This window comes from Homalodisca vitripennis, chromosome 7 (assembly GCF_021130785.1).
Source record: "Homalodisca vitripennis isolate AUS2020 chromosome 7, UT_GWSS_2.1, whole genome shotgun sequence".
Lineage (NCBI taxonomy): Eukaryota > Metazoa > Arthropoda > Insecta > Hemiptera > Cicadellidae > Homalodisca > Homalodisca vitripennis.
The window spans coordinates 60,696,543-60,722,294 of record NC_060213.1 but is presented as its reverse complement, the minus strand read 5'-3'; the positions used below and the strand labels follow the sequence as shown (position 1 = coordinate 60,722,294).

Sequence of the window (25,752 nt, the reverse complement as noted above, 5' to 3'; positions counted from 1 at the left end):
ACAATATTTGAATTGAACATCAAATTTCTTGTGTGAACGAATCTTGTATGTGAATTAATCAAACAAATACAATCTAAACACGGTAAAAAGTTAAAAAAACAATAATTAAAAACACTTAAATAAAACTTTTGAACAAACAATTCGAAGAAAATAGCGGACTAGAAAACACTAGGTAAAACTGTTTTGTCAGTCAGCTGAAGATTGTCTATCATACAAACAGATACCCAACTCGTATTAGGAAACCTGTAGAGAAATTAAACTTGTAAATAACTTACAGTACTTAATGGATGACATTTAATAATGATATGTCTTATTTATATTTAAATGTGTTTATTATATATTTATTATTACACTTGTATTGTTTAATTTATCTATGAATTGTGTGAATTCAATTTATTTTGAAATTTGGAAGGGAGGAAATGTAATGTATTGAATTACAATAATAATTATAATAATAATTATTATACATATTATAAATTGTTACTGGCAAGTTAAAGCCACAGCCAAAGACCAACTGTATGATCGTATGATGCTGTGACGTCATATGGGGTGATCAGTTTGAATAAATGCCATTGGCTGTTCTCATCACGCCACCAGATCATACCACCACTACCACTTCCAGTGTCCTGCCCTTGTCTCTCTCTCAGTTACCCTCCAACCTTAACCGAGCACAGTCGATGATGTAAACTAATTCAGTCTTTTATTCCGATTCCCCGTAACACGTACACAACAGTTTGGTCACCTCATCAAGCCTTTCACATTGAAATGCTCAACAGAGTGCAAGTCCGCTTCATCAGAGCTCTGGGAATAAGGCTTGGGTATCAGTACATGGAGAGCCAATCTACACCTTGGAGGAACTTTTCGACACCCAACCACTCTTTTTGCCTTTTTGCGGCGGGCTTATCAAGACCTCAACTTTCTGCGAGGGCTGGTCAACGGCGATATAGACTGTCCTGACCTGCTAGGAGCTGTAACTTTCACTGTGCCGAGAGGGACTCGCTCGAAGTCAGTTTTCAGTAGGCGTTTCCAGCCAACAAATTATGCTCAAAACCACGGCATATCCAGACTCCTGAAGACTGGTGAAGCGGCTTCTTCCTCCGTCAATTTCTTCGGGAATTCTTCTTTCAAGACGAATGCTATTGGTTTCCTGAGAGACTGGAAGTGATGCGTGGTGCATAATTCCTTTATTTAATTCCTATATGTTAAAATACCTTGATATTGTTTTGTTTGTATACTTATTATCTATTGTTGGTTTCATTCGGATCTACTTGTAATATTGTAAAATTGGTGTTGTACCGTTGAAATAAATAAATAAATAAAAAATAAATAAAATGTAGGTTACTTGTTGCTCCAGAAAATACATTAAGTAACCTTCAAGATGGAGGTAGCTTGGACATAAACAGCGAATTATTCCCTACCATCCTTGAGAAAGTTTGTGAAATGCGAGAAAACATTAATCTTCGCACATCTGTCATGACATTAATACAGATTATATTTTGTCTGCAAACGGATCCATTAACATAAATTGTGAAATTTGTCCTAGTATCTTTATGTAAGTGACGAATATTGGAAGAAACAACCATTTCTGCTCTCCATCTTACTTTCTGCTTTAGGATGGAATACACTTGGCATTCAAAGGATATCGTCTGGTAACAATTTATAAAATTATATATCACTCCTAGATTCCTTGTGGTAATTAACAAACATCGGCAGAAAGCCGCATCTTTGTCGCTGCTTTAGAAAGGAATACACTAGGGGGGACTTCCCTACAACAAACCATACTATTCCAAATAATAATTAGACTCCGTTTGGAAGTGACAACCATTGGAAGAATCTCCAATCTCTGCACTCTATATTATCTCGCTGCTTCATGCAGAAATACTCTTGGGCTCCAAATAGAGATCATCCGGTAATAAACAATAAAATTCTAATAAATCCTTTCAATCCTTGGGCAAGTGACGAAGTTGTAAGAAACTTTCTGCAGCCTATTAGTCCAAACGGAGATTATCCGGTACCAAACGATGAACATCTAATTCAATCCTCATAATCCATGGGGCTAATAACAAACATTGGACAAAACACCATATGAATATATTTGCACAATATGTTACCTGGCTTTTTAAATCTGGAATACAAATTCTCAAAACGGATGTCATCTGATACCAAATAAAAAATTCTTCTTTGGCCATAGTCCTGCTGGTCTGTTAGTAAACTGCAATCAGAACTGCCAATCAAAGTCTCGTGTCAGTTTTTATTGTTTCCAAACAAACAGCAGACAGCAAAGACCAATGATTAGTCTATCTCTAAGGCGATTCCGTTTAGGAGCGGCGTAACGACAACGATGTCGTAGTCTTAATGTTCCGTATTTGTACGTCATAAAGATTGTTGAATGAGTGATAGTGAATTTCATCTTAAACTGTTTGCTTTCAATTAAAGTAAATCTTTTCCGAAGGATTTAGAACTAAGTTTGATGGTGATGAACCAATATTGGAGACTAGGCTACTAACCTCAAAGTAAACTGAGAAAAACAGAAGATTTGTTCAAGATATAGGAAATTCGTTTAAACTTTTTGTAGATTGTTCATTAAATGGCAGGGCCAAAAAGAAACAAAAAAGACACAGGTATGTTTGTCCAAAGATTTCTAAGAGTAGGTTGGTTTAATTCTCTAATGTTTACCTAGCCTACCTACTAGGTCTAAGTGTTCCATTTCCTTATTCTGAAAAAGAAGGTTTCATATACAGGGAATCTTTCCAGTATAATAAAAAATGTTATAAATTGGTTCTATGGATAATTTTGTAGGCCCTAAGCCTAGGCCTTTTCGCCATCTTGTCGTCTTTGTGACTGTTCCTTTTGCTAGAAATATTGAGGGAAAGTTGCCCGGTATTTATTTACAATACCGTGACCATGGAAAATGGACTTTTTTTTTCATGGGTTGGGCATTTATAGCCTAGTATTATTATCAGAGGTGCATATAAACTGGGGGGAAAGAATATTATTGTATTATATTGATGCCTTTCGGGCATTATTGCGTTAAGGAGCAGGGGCATCACGTGATCTGGGATTCGACTTTTGCAAGCTCGAGTTAATTTTTTTTCTAAAAGAGCAAGCAGTGCGCAGCGGGCAGGCATCGTTGACAGGATTAACGTACTAGTCACTATCATTTCAGTAACTTATCACTTACCTTAATGTTCAGGTGGGGAATTGCTTGCACGTAAGATAACGAACATCCAACACAAAGGTGTCCCATTACCACTACTGAACTAGGAGGTTAAGAATAGACACGGAGGAACAAAATAGTTCAAAATGGCGTCCCTTCTTTATTTGAGAGAGCCGCTGAGTAATACCAAACTGTCAAATAAGGAGGTTAGGAATAGACACGGAGGAACAAAATAGTTCAAAATGGCGTCCCTTCTTTATTTGAGAGAGCCGCTGAGTAATACCAAACTGTCAAATATGGATAGTGTTGCCAGAGGTACTGTCAAAAACAGAGTTTTCAGAGAATTAAAAAAAATCGTAACTCCTTTGATTTTCGTTGCCGACAAATTTTTTTTTCACTATTGTTTTCAGGACAAATTTTAGTTTTCAGAAAAAAAAAATGAACATACCTTTCCATGGTCACGATATTGTACATTGATACCAGTTACCCTCATCGATTTCATTCTACCAGCCTTGAGACTAGAGCTCTACTCTTGCCCTGCTAAGCGAAAAGACCGTAACTGACAAAATTAAGGAATTTGAGGTTAGAGGTGATTTTTATGTTATTGACAACGAGGAATCCAAAAAAATAAGCTAAAAAGACCGTATCTACAACAGTTTTTGAGATAATCAATATGAAATATACCGTAACTACACTTCAATTCTGAATTTCTAAGCCAAAACACCGTATCTACTATGTCTAAGCAAATTAAAAACGTATGTGCGGTGCAGATACGGTTGTTTTTGCTTAGTCTCGTGCAGATACTGTTTTTCTTGCTTAGAATATCTATTACGTCACATGTAGTTACCCATTTGGATTAACTTTTGAGACGTGTGCAATTAAGCTTGACTTTGTTAATAGTGTAACATTACAGTGTAAATAAAATGACATCAAAAAACGCAAAATGAATAACTAATAACTATTATACCTCAGCTGATTAAGCCGTAATATAACCTCAAAACAAAATTGTTTAGGTTTGAAGTGAATTTCTTTATAAGCTCTGAATTTGTGATTGGACTGTGAGTTTTGAAACCTTGAGAAGAAAGTGTTTTTTGATTCAGATGGTTTTAAATGGGTTATACATGTAATGTGTGTAAGAAATCATTTTCTAGATGCGCATTTTTAGTTCATAACTCTGACAGCAAATGCAAATCCTGCCCCTAAGGAAGTTTTGCCAGTTAGGCCTAGGGCCTAGTACATCAACATCGTTTGAGCAAGTAGAACAGTCTCTGCCATCTACTTCTAGTAATGCAGATGTAAGTACAATATTGATTAGGCCTACCATAATATAGTTTTAATCCTAGGCCTAGAAATAGAGCTTTTTTTAAAACAAACTTAATTTATCAATATGCAGAATTAGTCTAGATTAAGCCACTGTAGCCTAAATGCTTTTTGTTTGCTGGTCCCTGCAAAAATTATTTACAAAATTATTATTTTTTCAGCCAAGCGCTCCTACAGTTCTTCAAAACGGATCACTTTTTATGGTCGTACCACTTGAACAATGAGGAAACACGTAGTAGGCCTTATGCTTAATTTAACAGAAGTTGATATCAGACATGAAGAGTCTACGACAACTACAGATAATAAAAAGGTAATTTGCTTAATCTACTATGCCCTATCAAACTGATAGCCTAAAATATATCGGTAATATATATTTATTTAATTCAGTAAATAAAATAAATAAGCGAACTAGTTGAATGTAGGCCTACCAACGCCTCATATTTTGTTAGCTTTTTGTAGGGTTAATGCAATGTTGTCTATAGGCAACTTTTATGTTTGATTTATATCTTACTACTGTCATAACTCATTGAATTACCAAATATGTAAATTGCATAGGATGAAAATATAGCCTACATGAAAAAATATAATAAAATATAGCCTTAATGAAAAACTCATTTATTTCACTTTTTGCAGAGCTATGAATCAAATGAAGACAATGCCAGTGATTTTTATTGAAGATTTGTTTGATTTATTGCCTGAAGCGGCGGCAGAAGAAACAACAGCTACAGAATGTCGACGTGCTGTTTGACATAGCTCCAGATTTGGTAGAAAATGTTGCCATTGTAGTTGAACAAGTCAACCCAATAGAAGTAGCGCCAACAGAGGAACACCAGCAGATGGAGACAGCAGAGTCGAACTTAGAACATAATAATACAGCTGCTTTGCTCGAGGAAACAGATGAAGCTCCTAAAGGGTTCACCAAAAATGGGAACCCGAGGAAAAAGAGCTGCGCCGAGGTGTAAAGAAGACATTAAATCAAAACGTGAAAAAAAATAAAGATAAACATGCACTTCAGCCCCCATGTAATAATACATGTAAAAGAAAATGCACGACCAAACTTACAGAACACAGAAGAATGAAAATCCACGAACACTTTTGGCTATGGAGGAAAATGAGAGAAAAGTTTTTATTTTAGGGCACATTGATAAAAGCAAAGTTAAAAGGAAAACACACCCAGAGGAAGAAATCAAGGAGGGGAAAAACATTCTTTTACTTCCTTACAGACAGTGACGGAGCAAGAAAGATGGTTTGTAAAACATTTTTCTTATCCACACTCGGCTACAAAAAAAAACAATGACATGTTCATTACTAATGTTTTGAACAAATCAACTGATTGGCGTTTTACCGAAACGCGATCAACGGGGAAGACACCCCCCACATAACCTTGTGGATAGGAGTAATTATCAAGGATCATATTTTAAAATACAATCCAGTATATCACATTATAGGAGAGAACATGCTCCTAACAGGAAATATTTGCCCTTGTGAACTGTCAATAGCAAAAATGCACGAAGAAGAATTAATGAAGATCACGAAGCAGAAGAAAACTTTCATTGTTTCATACGACTTGTATCGAAATGTAATATCAGAAATGAACATTTCCTTTGCCAAAATTGGGCCACGAGGAATGCGAAAGATGTGAAAAGTACAATCTACACAAACAAGATCATGGCCAAATCGATGAACTTTTGTGTCCGGAATGCAATGAATGGAAAGATCATAAAAAGAAATATACTGAAGCCGAGAAGCATATGAAAAATCAATTGATAAAAGACAATTTAGATAGTTATAGGCTTCTGGTACAGTTGTCTACACAATGGACTTGCAGAAAGTAATAATGTTGCCTCACATTGAACAGTTCAAAGAAGCAGTGTTTTACTCGTAGAATTGTCCTTTTCAATGAATCTTTGTTGTGCCTGTTGGAGAAAAAACCAACCATGGATCCTTTTGCATGCATCTGGCATGAGGGAATTTCCGGTAGGAAAAAGGGAGGACATTGCGAGTGCATTAAATTCTTTTATCATGCACAAAAGAGATGCAAAAAAAATACACATTTGGATGGACAATTGTGCAGCCCAGAACAAAAATTGGGCTTTGTTTTCCTACCTGACAGGATTGGTAAATTCAAATGATATTGAAGCTAATGAGATTGTTTTAAACTATCTAGAGACAGGACCATACATTTATGTCTGCAGACCATTTCCATCAACAAGTTAATAAACAGGTAAGCAATGATAAATTTGAATTTAGAACCTATTATATTACAAGTACCTCTACTTTTATAATGTAAATGTTATAAAATTAAGTAATCTTTTACGTTTCCACTTTCGGCGCAGCTTTTTATTTGTTTCTTTTTTCTTTAAGTTATTCAATTTTAAATTTTTGTATTGTTTCAGATAAAGTCAAAAGGAAAAATGTATGATTTTGAAGACTTCAAAGATGCTGTCAAAGCTAGTAACTCTGGAAAGGTTACTGTAAAGAGCATGGAGCATCAGGACTTTTTCACAGAATTTAACTATTCTTCACAGTATAAAATTATGCAATAAAGTTCCTCGTCCATATCTTAGTGAAATGGTACATGTTCTTTTCCAAAGAGGATCTTTTGACATGTTCTACAGAAAATCATTCAGTGGGGAAGTCTTTCAATTGTCCTTTTTAAAAGCAGGATTTACGAAGAAGAGAGAAGTTCCAAAACCAAATACAAGAACCAGCCCCAGAGGTGTGAACAAAGAAAAGAAACAAGACATTATTAAAAAACTTGTGCCATTGATGCCTCCCAACAGACATGGCTTTTGGGTTGATCTAGCAGTGAGTGAGGAGCCTGATCTAATCACAGAACATGACATTGACTGAGTTGTATAGACAATATTCATGTAAATTTCTAAAAATGTGTGTAACTTTGTCATCATAGTAATTAGAAGTCTCATTTTATCATTAAAACTAACACTAGATAAATATTATGTGACTTGTTACTGTGTTTAGCCCTACAATCATGCTGTTGAAAATCGCATAGAACAAGAAGCCAAAAAACCGTATGTGGCAGATACGCTTATTTTGGCTTAGAATCGCTTAAGGTACACTTATGTAACTACAAGTATTTAAATGATAAATGAATTTTTTTACTTCATAAACTATATTTTTAGATTCTGGATACAATATTACAAATTGCCTCAAAAAACCAGAACTTAATATTTAAATCTACTGCTTGGCAATGAGCAAAAGAGTAAAGTCAGCCTAGCTCAAAATAGGCCAGATGTCAGATACCCTTTTCTTCCTTAGCAGGGCAGTACTGATTTGCTCTTACAAAAGGATAACTACGGTTTTCGTTACATACACATTTTCATTGCCTGACTATGGCATCAATTATTGTCTAAATATAGGGAAAATAGCACTTTCAATGTTTAATTTGGCTGTAGTATCATAAGCGTCCAACACTAGTGATCAATAATATCGAATATTTATTCTTGTTTTGTACTGCGCATCTTGTTATGGAAATATTTTTCCTCCTTTCTCATATTGGTTAGGTTTTAGTTTTATGTTGCAACATTAAATTGTTAAATACACAATACACTACAATATATTATGGTGGCCATTGTTCTCTGGTTATGTATAATATATGGTTAGGTGAGTGTAATAGTTCTAGCTCTTTCAAACATTTGTGAACAGACGTATATAATGTTTATATTTTACATATCTCTACCATCACGAGGGATAATTTTGTTGTTGCCATCAGCATATCTTACCTTTAGTGCCGTCTCAACTGTTGGAGGCATTACTGTTAGCTCGTTTAACTAACAGTTCTTTAACAAGTTTTGGTAATTGTCACAGTAACGGCTAGAGCAGCAAAATACGAGTTTCGTGTTATTAACTTATTGAAATCGTCCTACAGAACAAAACAATATAAGGTTTGACGGGGTGGAAATGAGAAATAACGAAGTTCGAGAACATAAAAATTGGAACAACTTTTCCCGTGCGGAGCAATATTTCCAAGTTGTACATCCACGTTGTGACAGTGATTCAACCTCGTGATGACGTCATCGGATTCGGCACCATCTTTGCAAACGTAAATGAAATATAATACTGAAATGAGCAGAATTTTGATCCAAATGAACAATGTTTTTCTTAATTTCGAGCTATATACAAAATTAATTAGTCAAATTCATTATTTGCTAGGTCAGCCTTTAACCTTATAATTTCCAAAGTTTTTTTTAATTTGTCAGGTTTTTAGAAATAAAATTGATTTCAGTTTAAATAGATTTTTTAAGCATTTTCTTTTTGAAAAACAAAAATAGGATAATATTACTGGCTGAAGTAAATATTTACCGAAATTAAATGGTGAGAAATCAACCTACTAAGAAGAATTTTTTATAAAATATTATTGAGAACAATTGAAAGTTTACCCTGAAAGTACTAGCAACGCAATTTAAGATGTTTTCGTTTCATTGTGTTGCAGATGAATAATTTATTTCCTTCATGTTCACTAAATATTACAAACTAACCTAACCATATTAAATCTGTCTAAAACAATAAAACAACAGTGTAATCCTCAGCTAAACGACAATGGCTCCACATTTTTTGTACAAAGAAAATGAAAATGCCATGTCAAATTATAGAAACACTAGTCGGGGAGACTTTAATAAGCGGTCTACACTCGTTATTCGGTTGTTTTTATTGGACAATTCGATATATTATCCAACTTCGATATGTACAAATCGTACACAATAAGTTTTAATAAAATACAGAAAGAAGAATTTCGTACATTATAATTTAAAAAACTCAAATTTAACACTAACGTTACAAAATCAACTATGGCCAATACTTAGGTATAATAAACCTTACAATATTAATAACTTGCCCAGCTAAATATCAATGAGTAACCGCTTTTGTGAAATGGAGGAAAGAATTCCCCCTATGGTTTACCAGGAGCCAAACCTACATGTTGAAGCCACTTAAACAAATCTCGTCACTTGTAACAAATATCTCACATATTTTCCTCATTCATCGCCATTTTCAAAGTCTCAAAATATTAGTTACTTCTTGCTGTTTATTGCTTACATTAAAATTACTGTAACTAATAAGTTGAAATCATACGCTAAGCTAAATAAATCATTAATATCGAATTATTCCTTCGAACCATTTGATAAAGACAACCGAATAACGAGTGTAGGCCGCTTATTAAAGTCTACCCCACTAGTCATTCTAACGCAATCAAAACACTTGATAGAGCACCCACTACACGTATTGTCCATAGGAAAACATTTTCTTCTCTTTTAGAAGGTAAATCCGATCTAGAAGCTTACTAGCACATAAACACAAAACAACTTGAATGTATAAATTAGCTACGTTGAACACAAAGAACGTCTTTATTTTAAAATTTACTCGGTAGCAAAATCTGATCAATCATGAAACGGGAAAAAATGATTTAATAACGAGATGAGCAAATAAGGTCCATATTGACAATCAAGACTGAGAGCACAGAGGAAAAGATGACAATCAAACTTCACCAAAGAGTAGTAATTAATAAGTGCAAACGAACCAGAAGAATCATTCCTGAGTCAGAAAAACAGAATTTTGATAAATTTGCGTTTATGTCAATCCCTTATGTGCCGGGATTATCGGAGAAAATTAGAAGAGTAGGTAGAAAGTACAACATTAGAACCGTGTTTAAAACACACAACACTCTTAGACAAAGTCTCGTAAAAACAAAACCAAAAAATGGCACACAGGATTCCAAAAACTGTGTTTACAGTATAAAATGTAGCTGCAATAGGGAATACATAGGCGAGACAAAAAGACCACTAAACGTAAGGATAAAAGAACACAAAGAAAACACGAGAAAGGGTTTCACAGAAAAGTCAAAAATTGCACACCATTGTTGGTCCGAAGACCATCATATGAATTGGGATGAAGCCCACATAATACATCGGGAACCACATTTCTTCAAAAGGAAATTAATTGAGGCAACATACATTAAATTGGCAGACCAACCAATCAGTCAACCATCAGTCGAGATTAGGCCGCTTTGGTTGCCAATTCTAAAAAATGAACTAAAGAGAAAACCAAAAGTATCAAACGGATCGGATATTTGTAATAAACCAATGCGGAGTCACAATATGGTTTTAAGAAGTTCATCTCGCATGAACCAATAATAACGAAAGGGCCCATTCCTGTCCCCCTTCCCTTGTATTTCCGCCATCTTGTTTTAGCCAGCCGTCACGATTACCATTGGCTAGTCCTTCTGGTCAGTCGTAGGTGGTTAGTAGACGAGTGAAGACGTATTGTGACCTGTATTCCGTAGTTTAGTTTTAATGATTAGTGTTTGGTATAGTTTTGTGTTAAGTGCATGTCTTTAGAGTTAGTGAAGTTGACAAACAACATGTAGGTTGTGATTCCTGACTTAGGCGTGCCACAACGCTTTAGTAAGATTTGTTTATTTTAACCTAGTTTGTAATTATGTATTAGGTTTGTCCTTTACCTGAAGAAGAGATCAGATTGCAGATCTCGAAACGTAGTGTTACTGTTTTCTTGTTTCACTGAACGATGGCAAATGTCCGGAAAAATCCTGTTTCTTTCACCAAAGAGGTAGAAACTGTTGTTAAAATGACGAAAAAGAGGAGAGTAGCGAACAGTTTAAACTTTCCTCATATGCAGTTAGTAGCCCTGCTCTGATCTCTAAAATTCCTTGTACTTTTATCGTGTTAACAATGGTATTCCGATTATCCTCTCTACCAATGCCTATTAACTATTAACTTGTTATCTCCCCACCCAGAAATCCCGATTCCTCTTGGTCCCCTAGATTGACTATTTGGGATATAATTTAAATTTCAAACATATTACCAATTATTGTGCAATATGTGGATCCTGATCATGTAAAAATTCTTTCTGGAAATGAAAACATACTAGCCTATTTTAAGAAAATGATAAAAGTGGTTTTAAATAGTTTAACGTCATTTTTAGCTAACATACTAATGTAAACATTATCCTATTATTGTATTAGATGTTATTACGGTTCTTATGCAGTAGTTTACGGGACTGTCCAGACATGGCCAGCATTTTCGGCAAATATATTTTTCATAACTCACTCAGTTGTGATAAATAATATCTAAAAGACAAAAAATGCTCTGAGTGACTATTATTTTCACAGAGTTCTGCCTCTAAGCAATGTAATTGTCAATACAGTACTCCTACTCATAGTGTATATCAGCATGGTGTGGCAAAACACTAGCATTTTTACACCACAAAAAAAAAATATAGTTTGAATAATTTTGTAATATAAAAAATAACACACATTCATATGGTAAGAGTCCCCATATGTATATGTGTTTCTATAACACCATCCGGACAGTAGTCCTGCATTTGCAGACCGATCTGAAGAAGCAGAAAGTAAGTATATTTCATATAAGACAAGTTTCAGAGATCTGCAGCTAGATTGCAGCATGTTACAGGTGAAATAGAATGTTGCAGCGTTGGTAGTACAACTGTCCGGTCAGTCCCTTTCAGTTTTGGTGGGGAACTTGCAACTGTCTAGACAGTAGGCCGCAGCGAACTTATGAAGTGTGATATGGTTATTATATGTAAGTTAATTATTATGTGGGAACGGTAATACAAACGGTAACATTTTAAATAAAAGTGATTAATTAAGTAAATTTTTTAAAGTAACATAATAGATATATGGGGATATTTCACTAAAGAGTTTCTCATGTACAATTAATTTTTTGTAGATCGTAAATGGAAAAAAAGGAAGAAGGATGAAGAGGAGGATTCAAACAATATAGATGATCCTGGTGAAGGAAACGATGAAGGTATTACAATTAGTTTAATTTTATTATAAGAGAACCAATTTTTTATTGTGTAGTTGCTGTTTGCTGTCTTAATTTCTGTTCATATGTATGTAAAGTCATATATTGTTGACTAATTAAATTTAAAAACTCACTTTAACAATACTAAAAAAAATCAGTTAAAAAATCCAAAGAACGATAGAAATTATAAAGAACGTCATATCTTGTTAAGTGCTTTATAGTGAAGCAAGAAAGGCAGATCTTTTTGGAGAAAATAAGTAACTTGATGAAGATTGTTAATTAATTAAGGAATATTTAAGGAATAATTAAGGAATATCATGTCAATGTCAACTTACTCCCTAAGGATAATATGATAATGTAGTTCATATAACTAACAAAGATTCCTTTCAGTTAGTGTTTATAATCTTGACTAGTAAGGATTTGAGATCACTTCTTCCATTATTTTTTATTCTTTACATATCTCTGATGTGCTCGTTATTATATTCATTTTGATTGCTTGGTCCCCATTCCAATCTCTGGTCACAATAAACTGCTAATCAACATATAGGTACAGTTTAATAGATAGTTTTTTTTAGAAGAAAGAACTTTTATATTTATTCTTAGTTTAGTTAGTTAGTTCTTAGTTATTCTTAGATAGTTTTTGAGGACCATTTGGATAGCAGTCTCTTTAGATCTGAAGAATATCATATATTCTTGTTTAAAGCATGTAACAGATTGTTGGGTTATTTATCCAAATTGGTGATTTATCCAATTAAGTTACCTTAAAAGTTACATATTGAAGTTTCAGCTTTATTTTATAGTTATTTTTGGATTTATATCTCCATTGTAAAATTATGAATAAATAGTGTCACCATGTGACCACTAAATTATTAAGCACCCTACAGTGCCTTCTTGAACTTGTGTCGTTGTCTGCCCATCTATCCGAGAGTGTGATAACTCAATAGGAAGATCTAGGGACTGCAAGCAACAATGAAATTGATTCTGTTAACAACTGGTGAAAGGATACTCGGTCTGTCTGACTATCTATTGCTATGACCATTTGTGCAATTACTCTTGATAGAAAGGTCTTAGAGACTTGAAACTTGGTATATAGTGTACTCTTGGTTTAAGAAAGAACTCTATTGATTTTAGGGTTAATACGCAGTCCATCTGTCTGTCTGTCCAAATGTGCTATTACCTTTTTGTTATGTTCTGTGGAGTCCTTTGATACTTCGTTGTATTCGTTTATTTAACTAAAAGATATTTATTTTCACACAAAATGTTTTATAAGCCTTTATGCTATATGTTTATGCCAATGGGTATAATAAATATTAAAATAACATTTCTGATTAACAGATGGAGTGCCTGGAGCTGCAAAGAAGAACGCAGAGGCAGCTGATCAGGGAGTTAAGGAGGATGAGTTTGGAGCCAAAGACTACAGGGGTCAAATGTCCTTAAAGTCCGATCATGCTTCCCGGCCGCTGTGGGTTGTAAGTGACATCTGTGCTTCATTTGTGTATTTCGGTTCAGTGTAATCTTTATAACTAAGGTTAATCATCTATGTACAAATTCCCAGTATTTATAATGATTGATATAATGGCGTAGATAGGGTTTTTTGTTGTCTCTGATATTTTTGAAAGAAATGGAATTTGTATTTTTACTCTTAATGCATATATTCAGAAATATTGTACAAAATAATTTGACACGTACATTTTTTAACTGTTTTTAGAATGTACTCATCTCATTTATTATTATCTATTGTATAAGACTTTATTGACAGATGTGAAGCATAAATTTGTTTCATGCCTTTAGGCTCCAAATGGACACATATTTCTCGAGTCGTTCTCACCTGTGTACAAGCATGCTCATGACTTCCTCATCGCCATATCTGAACCTGTTTGCCGTCCTGAACACATCCACGAAGTAAGTTTTCCTTTGGCTCTTTCTCAATTTACTATTCTATAATATAAATTTAAGAGCTTATATATAGTGTTTTGAATGTGCCAACATGCTTGCATGTGTGCGCTAATTATTACAATGGAAAATTTGTTAAGTTCCTACGAGTACAGTAAGCTCAAAACTTGTTTATAAATGATTAGCACCTCGAATATTGTGAAGTGTATGGCCCATCGGATGCAGCAAGCTTTTATACCAGTTCAGACTGTTTTACAGCACAGAAACTGAAGGAGCATTGATTTTCTTGTTAATCTCTCAAATGAGCAATTGGGGTATGCAAAGATTACGTAGGAACGATATAAATAGAGTAGTTGATATATGAACAGGTTCATGAACAGAGTGCCAGAGGTAACCAATCATTAAGGTCCAATTCACAGATTGGCTCTGATACAAAAGTACAATATTCTGATGAACAACACAATCTTCTCATGTGTATAATCAATAGGCACAAGATTTGATTGCCAATCCACCATAATGCCTTTTGAAAAGTTAATGTGTAAAATCTCAGCTCCTTAGGGATGAATCGTGATACAGGTTCTCCGAGATATCCATGTTTTTCAATAGGGCGAATAAAATAACCACCAAATCTGCAAGGGTTGTACAGGGTCAGGTAATTTGTTCACTTCTTTCACGTGTGGGAGATGGGTGAATAAAACAGGAATAATTGTTATGGGTACAGCATCCATCCTATATGTTCCTCTTCATATCCTTATTCGGTACTTTGGGATTATACCGACCACACCCGTATGAAGAACACAAAAATATAAATTTATAGAAACAAACATGATAGAACGAAAAAACAACTCTTTAATTACAAAATTACAAACTTACAAGCATTTCCAGTATTGTGATCGGTATTCGTTGTCGCTGTTATCTTATCTTTCTCGAGAATCCCGATTATGGCAGGCCGCGCAGCATCACATGATTATTTAAGTTTTTTGCATGGTATATAATTGCCTTTCCATTACAATTTAATTTTATATTTCTGATCAGCCCCTCTAGAATTTGATATTTTAACTGATAGGTACTATGTCGAGGGATGTTCCTCTTGCAGGCACTTGCATTTTGGGTGGTGGAGTGTGATCAAGAATAAAAACAAGTTTTGAGTGTTTTTTTTCAATAAAGAGTTTAGTTTTTTGTTTGGTAATGTTTGTTTTTGTTGAATTTTTGTATTTGGAGAAATGTTCCGGGTAAAACACGGAAGTACAAAAATCAAAATCAAAATCAAATTCAAATCAAATCATAATTTATTTCCCAAAAATATTTACATGCTAGCACATTTACTATCAAATCTATATTATCTTGTTACTATAATATTTAAATGTGTACTTAGAAAACATTAAACATGAAAATATTACACTCATCAAATTAAAGTGGCCTAGGAAATGAGCCTACATGGGCAAAAGCCTGTGCGTAGGCTCGAGTTGCTTTCCTGGAGATTGTGGACGAATTGAATCGGGTGATTAATTATCATATAACATCAACACAAAACACACACTCACAACACACACACACACACATACACACACACACGCGCGCGCGCGCGCGCGCCAAAAAAAAACCGTATTTACATATTACGGTATTGAAATTTATCAGCGTACATACTACCAATAGTTTAAAGGAAAGATTTACTGAGATGAAAAACAATTAAGGAATGGTGTATTTTCAAGATAAAAAGGTCAACACGCAGAACAACCTAACCTAACCTATTACTAGCAGATTTCTTGCCGAAATGTTATGAAATAAAAAATAAATATATAAAATAGGAAAAAACCATAGAGGCATCAGTTGCTGTTGAAGTGGCATTTTAAGAGGAGGGAGGCAGGGTCAAAAGTCAGGTCCGTCTGTAGTCAGCCGTGATAATTGCCTCGGCCTCTTCTGCGCTGATAGCATACAGCCATTCATTCGAGCGTTTCTTGCATGTATATATCGACGGTGAGTTTGAATATTTGGTTGTCAGGAAGTATTTACAGATATTTCCTATACAGAATATGGGATATTTAAAAAGAGAATTTGGTAGATGAGAAGGATTTAACTGATTTGCATAGATGAGACACCAATATTCCGTGAGTATCGTGTGTTATGAGAATGCGAAGTTGTAGAGAAAATTGTATAAAAATGTTTATAAATATGAACGAGGAGTGTTTTAATGAATATTTTTCAAATTGATAGAATGGCAGTTTCTTGATATAAAGTGTCAGTAGGATATCTCCTAGATTTTTGAAACCAGCTTTAAGATTGCCTTCTGAACCACTTGCAGAGGTTGCAAAAGAGTTTTATACGCTCCACCCCAGGCTATTATTCCAAACGAGAACAACGATTGGGCATAGGCGAAATAAGCAAGTTTAATTTCTTTTTCATTTAAAATTTCACTTAATTGTTTAAACGCAAAATATATATTTCCTTGCTCTCTTTTTTACATATTCAACATGTACAGACCATTTTAAGCGCTTATCAAAGAATACACCCAAATATTTATAAGACGATACATTTTCAATAGTTTCACAAGAACAAAGTTTCATTGTTGTAACTGCCACAATTATGTACCACGAGGTCGCCGAGGGCATAGTCTGTGGTCTCCCGGAGATGGGCATAAACTTAGTCTTTGATGTATTTAATGAAAGGATATTTGGTCAAACCCATTTTTTTAAGACCATGAGGTCATGTAGAGCGTTAGAACGGGCATCAACCCAGTCGCTACCTTTTATTAAAATTAAGCTATCATCTGCAAATAAAACAGGATTGCCATTTAAGTTCAATTTAGAGATATTGTTAAATATAAATCAAAAAACAGAATTGGGCCCCAGCGTACTGCCCTGAACCACCCCGTAGTCCACCGGAAGCGCGACACTCTCGGTCCCACAGACAGACACGGTCTGCAGCCTACTTGTGAGGTAGGTCGAGAACCATGAAAGTGCATTACCCCGAACTCCAGTGGCCTCCAATTTAAGGAGCAACCTATTTCTATCAATGCTATCAAAGGCCTTCCTCAAATCAAGAAATATTAAAATAATGCGCAGGTTCTTAGATATAGCATCATTGATTTGTCTGTTGACATTCAAAAAGAGCATCAAAATGTTCCTATCCTTTCTGAACCCATACTGGACACTCACACAAGATTTGGTTGTTAGAAAGATAGGCAACTAATTGTTCTTTAATTATACGCTCAAGGATCTTGGAGAATACACTCAAAAGGCTGATGGGGGCGGAAATTATTTTTATCTAAGAAGCTATCTCCTTTATGCAGTGGAATGACCTTAGCGATTTTAAAGATATCCGGGAAAATACCGGAAGAAATACTTAGATTTATATTAAATGCTGAAGGGGCTTAGAGAAGACATAAACATTGTCCTTTAACTCGTCAGCGAGACACCATCACGTCCGGGGGCGGATCCCCCACGCAGTCCCAGTCACGTGCCGTATTACATCAAGTTCAGTAACAGTGGTCAATGTGAACACGGTGTTCTGTCTGTAATCCGCATCACTCAAAACTGGGTCCCCACTCGAGTCGAATGGCACTAGCCAGACTGTGTCCAACCGCGGAGAAAAAGGAATTAAAATCATTAGCTACTTTTTTACACAAACCGTGAGCTATATACGGAGTATCTGGTAACATTTTTTGGATCGGAAAGGAATCTCTCTTCTTTAATTTTACCTGCGAGCTCATTTACGATAGATCAGAACATTTTGGGATTGTTTTGATAATTTTTCAAGTTTAGTTCTGTAATATTGCTTTTTAGATTGTTTAAAGAGATTTGCTTAAATTGTGTCTTAATGTACGAAAAGATTGATAGAGATCATGATTAAAAGGTTGTTTTTTTTTAATTTTTTACTTACTTTGTCTCTAATGCGAATTAATTTGACCAAATCGGATGTAATCCAAGATTTTAATTTTTTTGAGCGTGTGGAATAGTTAATTACAGGTTTTGACGAAGCTTTAATAAGATGAGATATTGTATTTTCAAATTTTTTAGCGCATGTTGTGATATCCTGGCAACTCAAAACAGGTTCCCAGCTCAAGTGAGCGAGATTACGGCCGAGCAGATGCTTATCAGTGTAGTATTGTGTAGTGAATTCGTCAGTAGGGTTGTCATTGTGAGGCGATGTGGCAGTGGCAGTGATAGTCAGGCCAGTACTGTAGTGGTCACTCACGCCAGTCTGGAGCACAGCTGATTGTACATTGTTCATGTCATAGTAAACGTAAAAAATATGTGATCCAGACATGACGAGCAGTTATTAGTAACTCTAGTTGGTTGTATCTATACATTGGACAAATCCCGATCCCAGTAAGCAGTTTTAAGTATCTGTCACATGTTGGAGTATTTTTTAAGTAAATCGATGTTAATGTCACCTAGAATTATTCCATCTTGCTCTTATCTAAGCGATTACAATAATTTTTCTAGTTCAGATAAGAAAAATTCCAAGTCACTGTCAAAGGTACGATATAGGGGCAAGTATGTAAAAGGTTTTGGTTGCAGTAATTAAATTCTAAGTTAATGCCGTAAACGTCCCCAAGTGTTACTTGTGAGGTAGTAGCTGATAAACCGTTTGTTGAAGTAAATGATAACACCGTCATTTCTGTTACGTTGTTTGTTCGTCAGTACAATGTCAAACCCCTCCAAAACCTCCCCCTCCTCACCCTCTCTCAACCAACATTCAGTCAGAACAACTATGTCCAAGTGTGGAATATCATTCAGATATACTAAAAGTTCATTAAAATTTTTACAATAACTCCGGATATTACAATGAAATATTTTTTAGGCTGTCATAAACATTCCTGATTAAGAAAAAAATTACTAATTTGTAATTACAAAGCAACGCACCAGCTTAGCAGCACCAGTAGAAGCAAAATGTTAAATAACGATTCATGTCTGGGTGTGGTCGGTATAATCCCAAAGTACCCCTTATTCTCCTATTCCCTATTACTGACAAAGCTTTTGTTTTCCAGTACAAGCTGACTGCCTACTCTCTATATGCAGCTGTCAGTGTGGGGCTAGAGACTCATGACATCGTTGAGTACATCAAGCGGCTGAGTAAGACCACTGTACCGGACGGCATCGTTGAGTTCATCAAATTGTGTACTCTTTCTTACGGCAAGGTAATGATTAGTGTAACGAAGGATTGAAATATATTTTAGCTTGAATGCATATGTTTCAAATTTTTTGTCTTCGTGAATCAATCCATAGTAAAAAATCATCAGCTAAAGATCATTCAAATAAATTGTAAAAATATGTATGAAATCATAATATTGCACCGATTCAATAAAGAACATGATCAGTTACTCAAAAGATCTAAACAATAAAAAAATAATACTGACAAATTTATTATAAACTCAAAATCTACAAAATGTGTTACTGTGTTATTCGTAGATACTATTGTTTCAGTTCTTTTATATTGCTTCCACATCTTTTGTTAGCTAGAACAAAGCATTCATTTACTTCCTTACAATTCTAGCGTTATGATTGAAATGTACTTATTGTTATTAGTCACTGTAATAGTTTTTGCAATTGTTTCAATTTTTATCCTCCTTCAATGATTGACTCTTGTACCTAATAAGGTTGACTATATCAATCTGATCTTTATATCTCGTACTATCCACTTTGAACTTCAGTGAGAGTTATAATATTGTTATCAATGTTGTAGTTAGAGAAGAGTACTTAATAAATAACATCCTGCCTTTGAAATTTACACTGTTGCGTCAAACTATGAATGTAATATTTTTACCATTAATGTTTAATTAAATTGAAAATGCATCTCTGGATAAAGATAATGTATAGTGACTGGAATAAGTGGGTTCTCCGTGCTACCTGAAAATTTTATTATGTCATTGGATTCCTAAACGATAATCGGGACGTCTATATGTTGACTCCAAATGTTCAGGGTCAACTGGAACTGTAACAGTGGTATGCGGGAGATGTACTAGAGACACACGGAGTGGCGTAAGAGAGATGTACTAGAGGCGCACCCCAAAATAAATTAGTATTCTGACACAGTACAAAAGATTCATTATAAGCAGAGAATCCCGCCTCACAGTGTTGAAGGTTTTATTGATTAGGTGATTATTGATGTAATTTTTTTCTCATTACCAGCATTAAGCAATTTTGTACACTCTTGTTACTTACTAATGTTTATGGCTCTAGGTGAAACTAGTCCTGAAGCACAACAAGTATTTTGTGGAATCTCCATTCCCAGAGGTACTCCAGAAGCTCCTCAAGGATCCTGTGATACAGGAGTGTCGTCTGCGGCGGGCCGTGGATAAGGAGAAGGAAACAACACTCATTCCTCAAGTTCTGGAGAACAAGGGGTTACCTCTGGTCAGTATCGCAGAATCCACCACTCAGAAGTTTGTTCAGATAAAAGTTAATATTTAGTATACAAATTAGGCCATATCTATGATATCTGTCTTATACATTTAATGCTTTATTTATTAAGTAAGCGTACTGTTGTCATGTGTAAATATTTCACTGCTTTGTTTTTACATAGTTCCATCTCTATTTTATTTTTAACATGAGCAACTGAAAAGATTTTCTTGATTGAATTTTGTAACATAACCCAAGTAGGAATATATTTTTATTGTATCAAAAAATATTTAATATTTACCTCTCTCCCGAATAAGGATTTGTTGGGACAAAAGATTTTTAAAATGACCCACTGTCTCATTAATTTTATAGGTCTTTATAAAAGAATACAATGTTGAAAATTAAATATCCCTAAGTTAGGTTCTTCCAGAAAAAGTGTTCAATTTAAATCAGAGATCAATAATAGAAGTACTCTGGTAATCATATGTTGGAATTTGTGGCTAGCGAGAACGTTGCGACTATAGTGTACTGTATAGTGTGCTATCCTGTGTATTCTAATGGACCTATTCTATAAACAAGTTTTAACAGTCCAGCAGGATGAGCAAAGGGCGTTTAGAAAGGTACGAGGTATATCGAGGTCTGAAAAGTTTACGAGTATTATCTTCTTGTACAAATTATATCTTAAATACTTAAGTACAGTTTTATCAAAATTCACTATTGAAACCTGGAAACTTTCTTATATATTTGAATTATTCATATGAAAATAAAAGAAGCAAATAAGTCTGTATGAATTTTTATTGACATTCAAAACTAACAATACTTGTGTGCATGAAAAAAACACATGTATTGTTTACTTTTGTGTTCTTTACCATTGATGTCAAATTGCATGTGTAGCCATTAAATTTGACCTTTGCTAAGTCGTCTGACATTTGCCTCTACAGTTCCGAAGTAGCCAGCCAGTACAGACAGAACTTCCGCCCCCAACGGATGATGAGATCAAAGAGGTGGTCCCTGAAGATATAACTGATTTCTACGACAAGATGGACAAGGCGGATGAAGACGATGATGAAGAAGCTAACCTGAAGACAGTGTCTTTTGAAGTCAATCAGGTGCTTTACTTTAATATCTTAGAATTCCGGTTGATACCATATATTCAGTAACATAACGTTTAAGTATTTTCAACTGTTTTTTTATTTTTGAGGGATAGCTAATTTACAACTTTTTTGTAAAAAAAAAAAAAACAAATAATTTTAAATAGAACTAAAAATTATTACCTATATTTTACTACTTATGTAAATTAGCTTCATTTTAATATTTTGTTCAAAAGTTTTTGTTGTTAAAAATGAATCTGAACTGTTTTAAATATCTTCAACACCTACGATATGTTGAAATTGTTGATATACAGGGATGCTGAAAAGTCTTGAAATGGTCTAATATCTTTTGTACTTTTAAACGTACAAACATAAAACTTTGTACAGTAATATAAGGGAATAAAATTGAACTTTTTCATGGAATCAGTAGCTTTTAACCACGTCAGGGAGATGGTTCGTAAGGAGTCGGTGGAAAATCAAAATGGAGGTGCTTGAAAGTTCAATATTGATATTATGTGCAAGAATGGCTTAATTTTATCGTAACCATATCATGAAAGTACAAAAACTGCACACATGATCACTATAAACAAACACCGACTTAAAGATCTATTTAGTGTCCTGCTATTCTCCTATGGGAACGGTCCACGAAGAGTCAGTAGAAAAATTTTTAATGTAAGCATAGGTTGTATACAGGTTGATATGCACATCATTTTAAAAGTCTAGTGAAGCAAAGTAGTATGTCGCAAACAGCACTTCAAAAGCTTTATCCGTTAAAAAATAGAGGTGGTTCAAAGATTTTAAAAGTAAATGTATATTCAGCAGAAAATTCTGGAAGTTGTTTTAATTAGTTTAATTTCACATTAAAAAATGTTAGTGGTTAAGAACAATAGTAACACAAAATTAAAAATATACTAAAATTAGTACATAATTTGGTTCAATGTGTTTTTAGGAAAAAATAGAAGTCATACAGAAGCGATGCATAGAGTTGGAACATCCACTACTAGCGGAGTATGACTTTCGCAATGACACTGTCAATCCTGACATTAAGTAAGTTCTACTTGATTAAATTATTTTGTTAATTTTTTGTGTCACCTACAAAAGGATGTTCCTTGACTAGTTTTTATATTTTATGTTCATTGACTTGTTATACAATAATAATTTTGTTCTTTAACTATGTTTACAGTATTGACCTGAAACCATCAGCTGTGCTGAGGCCGTACCAGGAAAAAAGTCTCAGGAAAATGTTTGGCAACGGTCGAGCTCGTTCTGGTGTCATTGTTCTGCCCTGCGGTAAGCCATCTGCATGGAGGCTACAAGAAATTTACTTTTAGAATTTCACTTTGATGTTGTTTTAAAATACACCAGGGTTAGTCAGATTTTAATGGGCCTGATTTTTCTAAAAATTTTGATGGGGCCATTAACTGAGAAGCAGGTTATAAGTAAATATCCTCCAATGTTAGGAAAGTGTGGCAGGAGAGTGATTTCTTAATATTGCCCGGTTTAGTTCTGGGGTTCGACATAGAGGTTATACCGACTGTTTTTTTGTACGACAAAATTCCTGTTATCATAGAAAATTTCACTGAATATTTTGCAGACTATATGGAGGTATAATTGAATATTTAATTTTTGGTTTATTACATTCTTATAACAGTGACTACTGTACAGTATCTAAGCACACAGTACAGTCTTTCTAAGTTTAAATTATTTTGCTAATATTGTTATGGATTGTTTAAAGCTTATCATTGTTGAATGTGGGTTTCTGTATCACGGCACTCTGCACCTTATTAATCAACTTACATCTGCCAATTAACAATATAACAAACTAGCTGTTTCCCGCGGCTTCGCACGCGTCTCTTAAGCTTTGCCCGTATATTTCTTTGCCTTCAAATAGTGTTTGGATATTTTAATATACGTAACTACTGTGTTGTAATTGCAGTTTATAATGTGCAGGCGCTTTGATAACTTTTATATCTTGCAGTACAGCCTGGTGGTTAGTTACATCAATGGGCATTGCGTATAAACCTTCTACATAGAAAAATACAAATTTTCATAGTGATCGGTCCAATAGTTTCTGAGTCTATAAAGGACAAACACACAAACATTCATTTTTATATATTATGATTGCAGAAACAGTTTAAACAAAATCTGTCGTTTCTCTTAAGCTTACTCTATGCTTTAAAACTATAAGTGTAAAGAAATTTATATATAAATATATTTTTTGTCGCATTATATATGTTTACAAAGAACAGCTGATTAAAAATTTGAAAAGACTCTTTCACTTAATAACATATGTTTGCTGCAATGCATTTCTTACGGGTATTTCTGTAACCAGTGGGGCGGAATCCTGAATCGGGAAAGGGATAAAAAGTATCCTATAACCTTCTACAGATCAAGACGAACAAATTTTAAAAAAAATTAGGCGAATCCGTCCAGCCGTTTGTGAGTGATGCTGTTACACACGAACAGTTTCATTTTTATATATATAGATGAAAATGAATTGCAATATCATCCATATTAACTCTTTTGGAAGTGTACCTTTCTATTTACATCTTCCCTTCTTTTTTACTCTTTAGAAATAAATTCATTAACAGTTTAACTTGATTGGCAAATATTTTTAAAATATTCAGAAAGCGATGTGTATACTTACTTATTATAACATGTTCACCAAGAAAAGCAATGGTTGTTATTATTATTTGGTTAAAATTACACTACATTACTTATTATAACATGTTCATAAAAAAAACAGCAATGGTTGTTATTATTATTTGGTTAAAATTACACTACATTACTTATTATAACATGTTCATAAAAAACAGTAATGGTTGTTATTATTACTTACTTACTTACTGCCGGGGCGTAACAAATCTCAGTCGATTCTTTGCCTCGTCTATGAGCCTCTTCCACGCCACCCTGTCTTCCGCCAGATCTACAGACCCTCCACACCGGGTCACATCTTCGACCACTTGATCGCACCATCTTATCTTGGGCCTACCCAAAGGGCGCCTTCCTGCTGGCACCGCCTGGTAGACCTCTTTTAACCTTGTGCCCTCCTGTCTCCGATGTATATTATGTCCTAGCCAGCTAATTCTCTTTGCCTTCACCAAAGCCACAATATCCGGATCTTGGTATACATTGTGTAACTCTCTATTTTTTCTTATTCACCACACCCCTTCATCACATATTGGTCCAAATATTTTTCGGAGAACTTTATTCTCAAAAACAATCAACCGCCCCTCATTTTTCTTCGTTAATGTCCATGTCCGTTAAGACCAAGAGGAAGACCGAGAGGAAGATGGGAGGACCAAGTGTGGAAAGACATAGAGAGAAGGGGACTACAGAAAATACAGGTGGATGAAGAGGAGACCTGGAACGATAGACTAAAGTGGAGGAGGCTGTGTACGACGACCCGTGAGAACGGAAACGTCTGACGATGATGATGATGATGATGAATGTCCATGTTTCACTTCCATACATTAGGACTGGTTGAATGATTGTTTTATAAATTCTTATTTTGGAGCATTGTGACAACAATCTTGACGTAAAGAGTTTTGTACACGCCCCAAGACACCTATTTGCATTAGCTAATTTGCTTTGTATCTCTATATCCTCCACATTTTTGCTGTTTATTGTTACACCCAAATATTTAAAACTTTCTACACAGCCAATCGAGTAGTTGTCAATGCTTAAGTTTGTTCTCACATTTCCAGCATGTCTTCCAAAATGAATAATTTTAGTTTTATCTTCATTTAGCTCTAAGCCTACTGTTTGACATTCTTTAATAAAACTTTTTGTTAGTGTGGAGAGGTCATCCAAACTTTCTGACAAGATCACTACATCATCCGCAAATGCCATTACGTTCAGGTCCACTCCTAATTTAACCCCTCTTTGTAGTCTTTTAACTTTCTGTAATGCCTCTTCTACAGCCAGGTTGAAGAGAGTGGGAGAGATCCCATCTCCCTGTCTTACTCCAGTGTTGATAAGGAAGTTTTCCGACATTTCTCCATCTATTCTTATTTTGGCCTTTGAGTCACTTATACACATTTTTGACAGTCTTATCAGTTTTTGCGGGATTCCATGTTTTTCCATCTTCTTGAATAGAGCATTCCTATCTATGCTGTCATAAGCTTTCTTGAAGTCTATAAAAATTCCAT

General features: G+C 34.6%; 1 protein-coding gene across 1 annotated transcript in view; it reads left to right on the top strand.

Moving 5' to 3' along the window:
- The first annotated feature begins 2,285 nt into the window (after nucleotides 1-2,285).
- Nucleotides 2,286-25,752, top strand: part of LOC124365902 (general transcription and DNA repair factor IIH helicase subunit XPB) — a 44,873-nt gene continuing 21,406 nt past the window's right edge. The window contains exons 1-9 of the mRNA XM_046822020.1: nucleotides 2,286-2,621; nucleotides 12,199-12,279; nucleotides 13,612-13,745; nucleotides 14,068-14,178; nucleotides 19,160-19,309; nucleotides 20,352-20,525; nucleotides 21,452-21,619; nucleotides 22,551-22,648; nucleotides 22,785-22,891. Of these exons, the coding sequence (XP_046677976.1) occupies nucleotides 2,588-2,621; nucleotides 12,199-12,279; nucleotides 13,612-13,745; nucleotides 14,068-14,178; nucleotides 19,160-19,309; nucleotides 20,352-20,525; nucleotides 21,452-21,619; nucleotides 22,551-22,648; nucleotides 22,785-22,891 (1,057 nt within the window). The 5' untranslated portion in view covers nucleotides 2,286-2,587. The remainder of the gene's footprint in view (nucleotides 2,622-12,198; nucleotides 12,280-13,611; nucleotides 13,746-14,067; nucleotides 14,179-19,159; nucleotides 19,310-20,351; nucleotides 20,526-21,451; nucleotides 21,620-22,550; nucleotides 22,649-22,784; nucleotides 22,892-25,752) is intronic.